This window comes from Sardina pilchardus, chromosome 23, assembly GCF_963854185.1.
Source record: "Sardina pilchardus chromosome 23, fSarPil1.1, whole genome shotgun sequence".
NCBI classification, from domain to species: Eukaryota; Metazoa; Chordata; class Actinopteri; order Clupeiformes; family Clupeidae; genus Sardina; species Sardina pilchardus.
This window is the reverse complement of record NC_085016.1, coordinates 17,182,217-17,192,216: the sequence shown is the minus strand read 5'-3', so window position 1 is coordinate 17,192,216 and position 10,000 is coordinate 17,182,217. Positions and strand designations below refer to the sequence as shown.

The following is a 10,000-nucleotide window of genomic DNA, read 5'->3' as shown; positions in this document are numbered from 1 at the left end:
GAGAGGAAACAAGGAGGGGAGGGGAGGAGGTGAGGAGAGGAGGAGTGGAGGAGGGAGGAGAGGAGGAGAGGAGGTGAGGAGAGGAGATGAGATGAGGAGAGGAGGAGAGGAGGAGAGGAGGTGAGGAGGTGAGGAGAAGAGGAGAGGAGGAGAGGAGGCCAGAGTGGGGGAGGGAGAGGAGGTGAGAGGAGAGGGTAGCAATGAGAAGGAGAAGAGGGGAGAGGAGGTGAGGTGAGAGGAGAGGAGAGGAGAGGAGAGGAGATGAGATGAGAGGAGAGGAGAGGACAGGGTAGGGATGGGGAAGAAAAGAGAGAAGATGAGGAGAGGGGAGGAGAGAATAGGAGGAGAGAGGAGAGGAGAGGGATGGGGAGAAAAAGAGAGGACAGGAAGTGAGAGGGGTGGAGAGAAGCAGGGCAAATGGGGACGAAGGAAAACAGGGGAAAAAAGGAAGAAGAGGGGAGAGAAGGAGAGGGGCAGAGAGAGGGAGACATGGAATAGAGTCAGGCTGAGAGGAGGAGAAACGTTTCATCACATCTCCACCAGCATTTGGACGCAGGCCTTAAACGCTGCGTCCAGCACTGGAGTAAAATACAGTCGCAAGCCGAGCCCATAATCAGCTCCAGATCATAAACATCTCCAGCCGGAGGGCTTTTATCGGCCCGCCCGCCCGCCCGCCCGCCCGCCGGCCAGAAACGACTCCACAAGCGGCGGTGGCGTATCTCTGAGCCAGCGAGGCGAGACTCGAGTGGAGCGGAGTGGAGTGCTGCAGCCTGGCGCGGCGGGCGCTGGAGCTATTCTGGGTGCCACGCCGCAACGCACCGCGCCATGCCACGCCACTCCACTCCAGGGCCATTACTCTGTGCTGTGACTCACACAGGCCAATACCCCATACTCAACACAGGACTACTGTTCCCCTCTTTAGCAAGAGAGAGAGAGAGAGGGAGAGAGAGAGAGAGAGATTGAAAGTGAGAGAGGGGTAGAGAGAAGAGATAAATTGAGAGTGAAAGATAGAGAGAGAGAAAGAGAGAGAGTGAAAGATAGGGAGACAGAAAGAGAGAGAGTGGTAGAGAGAAGAGATAAATTGAGAGAGTGAAAGATGGAGAGTAAGACAGAGAGAGTGAGAGAGACAGACAGACTGACAGACACAGAGAATGTCTGAAAGGAGATCCAAAACAAAAGAGGATGTCTATGAAACAGACACAGCTTGGCAAGACAGTGAGAAAGAAAGAAAGAAAGAAAGAAAGAAAGAAAGAAAGAAAGTAAGAAAGAAAGACTGAGCCAGACAGATGATGAGGATGAGGATGAGGAAGAAGTGGTCTGACGTACCTCTGACTCTTGATGGGGTCGTAGTAGACTCGGGCCAGGCCATCACCAGTGCCAACCATTATCTGATTCAGCTTGGGGTGCCACAGGCATCGAACCACACTCTGAAACACACACACACACACACACACACACATAGAGAGAGACAGACACACAGACACACAAAAAGAGGGTGGGTAGGGAGAGAGAGAGGGAGAAATTATTGTTGATTTATTGTCATTGCGCCTAAAATGCTCCAATGCACAATGGGGTAAGCAGCAAAGCAGTTATAATGTTGACAATAGATTATATTTCCATCAGCGCTCCCAGCAGTCTTCAGAACAACAACAAAAGGAAAACTGATTCAGAACAGACCTCAGCAGGCAAATATGCTGGGGTGGTAGTTTCAGCAGTGGGCTTTCACTTGCAGACACACACAGACACACACACGCACACAAACACACACATACAACACACACACACACACACATCCTCATGGTCTCTCTCTCTGGACTGGTTGACTATATTAGGCTGTTGGGATGAGGCTTGAATCGCTCAGTCTCTGTGTGACAGATGGACCACTGCCAAAAGGGCCTGTGGTCGCCCATGTGTTTAGGTGTGTGTGTGTGTGTGTGTGTGTGTGCCTTGGTGTGTGTGTGTGCCTTGGTGTGTGTGTGTGTGTGTGTGTGTGTGTGTGTGTGTGTGTGTGTGTGTGCCTTGGTGTGTGCGCGTGTGTGTGGTTGGGTGCATATGCCATTTCTGTCTGTGTGTGTATGCATACGTGTTCATGTACAGTATGTGCACAAACGTGTCTATGCATACATACAGTACATACATGTGCACGTGTGTGTGAGGATATGTGGTGTGTGTGTGTGACTGTTGAACAGTTGTGATGTGTATGGCAGAGGGTTGCGTGTCCCTGTGTGTGTGTGTGTGTGTGTGTGTGTGTGTGAGAAAGAGAGAGCCGGAGGAGAGCAGTCAGGAGTGCACTGGCTGCTGAACTCAATGGACTGATGTGCTGTGTGCTGGCTCTGAGTGTGTGCGTGTGTGCAACAGAGAGGTTTGAGAGCAGTTGCTGGGTGAATGAGGCTCGTGTGTGTGTGTGTGTGTGTGTGTGTGTGTGTGTGTGTGTGTGTGTGTGTGTGTGTGTGTGTGTGTGTGGCAGAGGGAGAGACCTTGAACTCCACTACTAAGCTCCAGCTTTCACTGTGATGAGAGCATCTTTATACAAACAGCGCTTCCTAGAGACAATGCATGCAAGCTTCACACACTTACAGCATGTGGGATCATGCTCACACACACACACACACACACACACACCAGATGAATTACATCACACTGCTCCAGGGACATCAGGTCAGAGGCTTACTAACCTCCTAGAACAGAACACACACACACACACACACTTGAATGACACCCAACACACGCTTCTACTAAGCACTACATTGACAAAAATAGCCTGAACAACTCTCTCCGCTCCACGTCTCGAAACACAGTGCAATTATACTGTACAGTACGTCATGGGCATATTTCAGCACTAACCACTGGCAAAGTGGGACCTGAGGTTGTCTCTAACATGGAGTAGGCCGTGTGCCCTCTAACCGTAATGGGGGTCAATAGCCCCTTTCAGACCGTCGGGCCAAAGCCGAGCTAGCCAGGCCGTGCCAGGGCTAATTGCTTTCACACCTCTTGGCGGGTGCTAACTGCGGGCCAAATCGGGGCTACTAGCCCCTGATTTCTGGCCCAACAAAATCGTTGGGCCAGTCGGGACTACAGTCGGGCCAGAGGCGGCGTCAAGGTGAAGGCGGAGTCAACCCGTTGCTGTGTGTGGAGTCCACAAACATTGCACATGGAATTTAGACATAACGTTACATCCACATAGATATTTGCCTGTCAGTAGGCTAACTCTGTCCAGAGATCACCATGTAGCACAGTAAAAAGTGAACTAATATAACTAACTAACATAGCGTCCCACTAATTTAGGCTATTCCTGCCAGTGTGTTTTCTGATACGACCAAAGATCCTTACACCATGTCCTAACCGAACGCGATGCGAGCGAACATTAGCGATAAAATCCATTTAATTCCATTGTTTTCAATTGGAGTGTCCTGACTGAAGCGACGCGAGCAGCGCGACGTTTTTAAGAGAACTTTTGTCGGACGCCCAGTTTCTATTTTCTTTTTGTCGCTCGCATTGCTCTACTATTCTGAATGAGAAATATGGAATCCCCTGACGCAACACAATGGCATATTTAACGGATTCAGTGTAGACAGACAATATTGACAGTCGCTCGCTTGGATCCGGTTAGGACACGGTGTTAAATAGTAGCCTAGATTAGCCCAGCTTGACGTTACATGCTAGCGCGAACTTCTCCTTTTAGTACACCAGAAGAATACATAAACGCCTGGACATGGTAGTGATTTTCACCGCTTAAAATTAATTTATTTTTATTTTGAAAGAAACATGGTGAGGCAATAGAAAATGCCATTGCAGGTCGTTTGTTTAGAACAGGAAATCGCGTTGCCGGGACAACCTGACATTTTCACTCACGCACTCCAGCCCCTTTCGTTCGGAAATTCTAAAATAACTCTGTTTGTTAATGCTTCAAAATAACATTTAATAAATGAACCTTACATTTTCCAGTAGCCATAGAGTTGTGGATTTTAACAAAGTCCCGTTTGGTTCTTAGCAGGAGCGTCTACTACTGGCTTCAAAATATTTTCTTTAGCCTACTCTGCTTGGTGCTAGGCTGTGAACTCGGCATGGTCGTGAAACTAAAATTCCACTGGAGCTCCATGCGGATTTTACTGTCTATGGATTGTACACACAGCCTTACAAATGTTTACTGCTCTTCGAGTCAGGTAAAATGTCATTTATGTTACATAACTCATTTAGATACACGTCTGTGCCATGCGTTTCTTTAGGAATCCACCGTCTTGGTTTGTATAGAAATGAATAGCCTATTAGCCTTAAGTGACATACTAGGACAATAAATGGTGACTGACTTCTATAGCACAGCATAGGAAAGCCTACGCGACTTTCTGCTTATCCTGCTTGAAAAGGTGTGGTAATGGTGACGTTTTCACAAGCGAGGGCGTGTCGAGGTGTAATGCGGAGAGGCTAATGGCCTGGCAGTCTGAACGCAAAGGTGAGGCTTGTGGACCCGGGCTATTAGCACCAGTTTGGCCCGAAGTTAGCCTGGCCCAAGCTGGCCCGATGGTCTGAAGCCGGCTAATGCTTCTCGTCACTGAGATCTGGGCTGGGTGATGGGAAGGAAGGGAGACTTCATCCACTACAGTAAGCTACAGTGCACAGCATATCCATATTACCGGAACTGCTGTTACAGCACTCCACTTCACCATCCACTCTAAAGTGGACTTGAGTGACACACACACACACACACACACACACACATGCATGCTCAGCAATGTCACAGTGCAACAGCTGGGGAGGGGGGACTGTCCAACAGATGTGTGTCCAGTGTCCACCTGGTGCAAGCGGATAAAGACTGACCAGTGGGTTTGAGCGTGAGCGTGTGCGTGTGTGTATGTGTGCGTTTGCATGTGTGTATATGTGCGTGTGTGTGTGTGTGTGTGTGTGTGTGAGTGAGCGACAAAGTGAGTGTGTCAAGAGGTTTGGTTGGCCGGTCATGGGTTGGGGGGGGGTTGGCAAAGCTGCTTAACATCCAGCTGTTCAGTTGCCCACCCTACGCTCTGGAGTACCGCACACACACACACACGCACACACTCACTCACACACACACACTCACACACACTCTAGTGTCACAACCACTGCTGGATACTGAGAAAGCAATTCACCAAAAGATAGACAATCCGGTAGCTGATCCACCGACGAACCCAAACTCCAGCGATGACGACACACACTCATCCCCCCCGGTCCCTTCTAACGGGCACATCCCAACCACAGCGCACACACACACACACACATGGCCCAGATCCCTTTAATATAACCAAAGTGACTTACTGGGGTGTTCATGCAGAACGGGTGCCTCTCGTGTGACACACGCAACTCCCACAGATGCCCCACGGCTCGACCCATAATGCATATCTCTTGACCTGACCCCCCGCTGCTAGCACTTGACAGGGTTTGGGTGGAGGGGAGGGTGGAGGGGGGGTCATTGGGGGTACCCCACCCCACCCCACCCCTTCTCCCCCTCCCCTCCCCTGGGCTCCCATAGCCGTATTTACTTAACGGGATGTAGGAAAGCTTTAATCTGCTCTCTCGGAGCATGTGGTTGCCGTAATTGCTGATTTAGAAAGATCTAGAAAATCCCTGCGAGGCTGGGATGACATGTAGCAGTCTAATCCTGCCCCTCTCGGACCACTCATTCTGTTCAGTTGAGGGCCCTTGCACGAACGGGACACATTATCAACAAAAAGAAAGGGGGGTGGGTGGGGAGAGAAAGGGAACAACTATGCATACATAAGTATCTCCCCTATGTGTGTGTGTATGCGTGTGCGTGTATGTGCGTGAGTGTGTGTGTGTGTGTGCGTGTGTCTGTCTGTATGCATACCACTCGAGCCTGGCTTTGATTAATCTGTAAGCCATCGTGCCTCAGGAGCGTTACTTCAGTGGCAACCAAAAGGCCATGTGTCAAACATCCCATCAGCGTTGCCTGGGTTACAGGAACCTCACAAACAGAGCCATGAGGGGACCAAACCGGGCAGAACGGGGCAGAACGGGGCAGAACAGGGCAGAACAGGGCCTGTGTGGGCCGCTCCCAGTAATGCCGGGGTGCTCCGCAGGAACCAGGGGACTTGAGAGCATCGCTGAGGAGCTGGTAAGGGATTCTGAGAAAGGGGGTCCTCCGATGAGATCGTGTTATAACAAATTTACTTTTATTTAAGACAAGATTCAATTTTGGTCTTTTAGTCTCTGTTGACTATACCAATCCTGCTTTGCGCAAACACAATGACAGTCCCACGGTAATAGGCTTGGCCTAACTGTACGCGAGTGTCCGACTGGCACATGGCATCGCACGCCCTCTCTCCACAGAGAATCGGTGAAACATGCCATTCTACGGAGTCACATTTCTTGTTCAAAACAAGAGAACAACGTGAGCGACAGAAAGAAAATAGAAACGGGCCGTCCAGGTCTGCTCAAAACGTTACACTACATTGCCTTGCATCCAGTTGGCACGATTCAATTGAAAACAAAGGAATTTCACTGAATTTTGTAGCTGACTCTCCTCACAGCTCATCACTCACATGGCAGTGAGGACATGGTGTTGAGTGCAAGCCTCGGACTGGCACTGTCCACTCCCACAGGGGGGAATATGGGGGACACTGTGGAGCAACTGGTTACACAGCGCCCACACCATATCTGAATCCACGTGCCAACGGGGACCCGGTTCGAGTCTGACCCGAGTCATATCGCGGTCCCACCCCATCTCTTTCTCCTGTCCGCTTCCTGTCACACCCTCTACAAGCATGAAATGCCCTCCAAAAAACAAGCGTCTTGCATGTGATGGGCAGCAACCATGTTTAGTAAGCATGTGAGCACAGAGTATTACATGTACATGTACTCAATACACCAAAGTTCAAGGAGATCAGATAAGGAGGCGATGAGGTGCTCTCAGACGACACAAGAGATTGAGGGACACCAGGGAAGGTCATTGCTTCTTTTGAGGTCCCCCTGATCAGAACCCAGATACTAAATGCTCTCCTCGTCCTGATGGTAATTTTCCTAGTACCACAGCTACTGTACCTGGAAACTCAGTTTCAGGATGGTGGTCATTCAGAAAACAGGCTTTATTCTTTCAACAATGTGCATCAAGGGAGAGACACAAGATTCACCAGGAGGATTCACCCATATCTCTAACAAAACAGGGGAATATCTTTGACTTAAGCATATTCCACACAAATGGAGGGTGGGGACATGGCCTCTTGTTAGAACTCTGTTTGAAGATGTGTAGGTAGAAGGCCTGACCCTCCTACACTCTAAATGTTAATGAACAGGGGTCTGGTCATCTTTAGTTGTTCTGTGTGAGAATGACCTTGACTAGGATGGCTTTCAGTGGTCTATCCCCAAACCCAATTCTACACTTCAACACTTCTCACACCTCGCTTTGCTTCCTGGCTCCAGGTGGGCTGGGTGCCAGCGCAGGTACAATGAAATGGATGAGTAAAGAAAAAAGTCCACTGCAACCAAATTTTTTAAATAAGAAACAGTGATGTTTCGGGCCTGTTAACCCTACCTCAGGCGTTCCAAACTATGTGAAATAACACCTGTATTCTTACTCATGGTGGTCACATGACCACACTTGATTGAAGGTGTTAACAAGTGTTCTTTACTCATTACTTTGCTTTGAGGCCTGCTCCCATTTTTAATTGGGATGCGAGTTCTTTGACTCCACTTTCACAATAAGAAATCGACACCAGAGGTAATCTGATTTCTTTCAGTCCCATCAGTCCCAAAGTCATGAGATCCACAAGAAAATTAGATGAGGAAAAAAAATAGCCATGTAAACGTGGCCAATGACTCACAGTTTACACTCCAACATGGGATGTAACCACCTAGAAATAACCATTTTTCTCAAAGGGAATATCAGTTTAGTTGTGCACTCTGTGTGTGTGGCATTAATGTATATACTATACATTTCAATAGGTGTGTATTACAGTGGCAAGACGGCACAAAAACACACCAAAAAGTGTGTGTGGCACAGTAAAAGGAAGTGAATGTGTGGTCCTGCCACTCAAGCGCCTTCAACCCCTTCTGCAAATCCACAGGAATCCCTCCACGGGCAAACAACAGACGAGAAACAATAGCAAACCGGCTAAGATAAGAGCCTCGCCTGTCAGCGCAGTTCCCAGAACACCGCCAGCTCATCACTTTCATTTTTTTTTTTTCTTTCTCCAACTTCTTGGAGCAATGGAGTATGGGGGCTGGTGTGTGTGTGTGTGTGTGTGTGTGTGTGTGTGTGTGTTGGGTTGGGAGGGGGGGGGGGGGGGGTACTAGCGGCGGAGCACAATCCAGTCCCTTCTCTGGTTTTCCTCTCCAGTTCTGGAAATCTACCACTAAAGCACACAGAGAGCCCGAGCTGTCAGACGTTCCCGACAAGCACCTGGGTCCTGTCGGAGGCGAGGTGGGACCGTCCCGCTCTTGTATATGCTTTTAACCTGCCTAAAAAGCCCCGAATATAAAGCCCAGACACACACCGCTGTATACAGACTCCAGACTAGTGATTAGCCTGACTCTACTCTCTCGCTTGAGTTTTTTTTTCTTTTTTTTTTTTATACATCACATATATGAGCCAGGTAGAAGTTTTCATTAGTTTGGGATGTGGGATTCCCGAAGTGTTTGGGTCAGGCAGCGAGAGGAAGGGAGCTGTTTCATGTTCCAAGAGGGGGGAAAGCACGGATACGTGCAAGTTAAGAGCTAGCGAAAGGGTGTGCTGTGTCAAGCTGACAGCCCTTCACCTACTCCCACCCACACAGCCACATGAAGCGCCACACGGCACAAATAGGGGGGGGGGGGGGAATCATTTCACATAAAAAATCTTTTTCTGGAAATCGTTTTACAAACAAAAAAGCTGGCCCAGTACTCTGGACTACATTTCAGATAAGATTACATTAAGACAAGGAACAACAAAGAACACCAAAAAAAAAGAGTTCTGGACCATTCCGAGGTCTCCTGACTCTCTCTCTTACCACCTGAGCGCGTCTTCCACGCGGTCTTAAAACCATCAGGAGGTGCCCCTGCAGAAGTATTTACTTAGCACCAGCTGAGAGTGCATAGCCCTCCGCTGACAAAAGCCTGACCCAGGGCCCAGGTTATGGAGGGTGTTTACACTGGGAATGATTGGTGGCTCTGCCTCCCAGGACAGCGCCTGGTACACCACTTCATAAAGGCGGCACTTAGGCACGCAGCCCCTGGCTGACTGGGGTAGGGGTAGGTTGGGGGGGGGGGGGGAGATTGGGGGTTGGAGAGGTCCAGGGGTTGAGAGGGGGCAAGCGTAAACATAGTAAATAGCTTGTGTGGGTCGGCCGGGTGCATGTCGACCACTCATGTTTCTACACGGCGCAGGGAGGGAAGGGAAGGGCCTCCGGTCTCTCATCTCTCACAGATGTGGACTGTGTGAGGGAGGGGAGAGGCTTGGTGAGGTGAGAGGTAAGGAGGCCAATGGGAGAAATTACCCTATCCACATTCTCCGCATGTCTATGATTGTACTGTATGTCTGTCTGTATGTATGTACTGTATGCATGTTTGTACTTTATGTATGTATGTATGTCTGTATGTATGTCTTTATGTATGTCTGTCTGTAGGTATGTAAGTGTGTGTCATATGTGTTGATATAAATTAGCTCACCCATGCTCATAGGGCACACAGGTCGAGTGGTAGTGGGTTTTAAAGAATTGATGGATGGGGACTAATCTGGGGTACCGTTTAGAGGAAATAAAGGCTGCATTAGTGAACATTACAGGAGTGGGACATGGTGATAGGGATCACTCCCAAAATTGAATAATTTCTTCCTTGGGTCATTGGGACCTTCCTTGAAAATGTCATCGAAATCCATCCATAACTTTTTGAGTTATCTTGCGAACAGAGAAACAAACAGACAAACAAACAAACAGACAGACAGACAGACAAACCCCGATGAAAACATAACCTCCTTGGCGGAGGTAAAAAAGTGCTAGGTTGCAGCTACATCATTAGAATGTATTCATATGGCCACTAA

General features: G+C 49.0%; 1 protein-coding gene across 1 annotated transcript in view; it reads right to left on the bottom strand.

The window, feature by feature from the left end:
* The window catches only part of LOC134071439 (WD repeat-containing protein 70), a 61,317-nt gene that overhangs the window by 10,739 nt on the left and 40,578 nt on the right, over positions 1-10,000 (bottom strand). Inside the window, exon 14 of the mRNA XM_062528154.1 lies at positions 1,327-1,427. Coding sequence (XP_062384138.1) covers positions 1,327-1,427 — 101 coding nt within the window. The remainder of the gene's footprint in view (positions 1-1,326; positions 1,428-10,000) is intronic.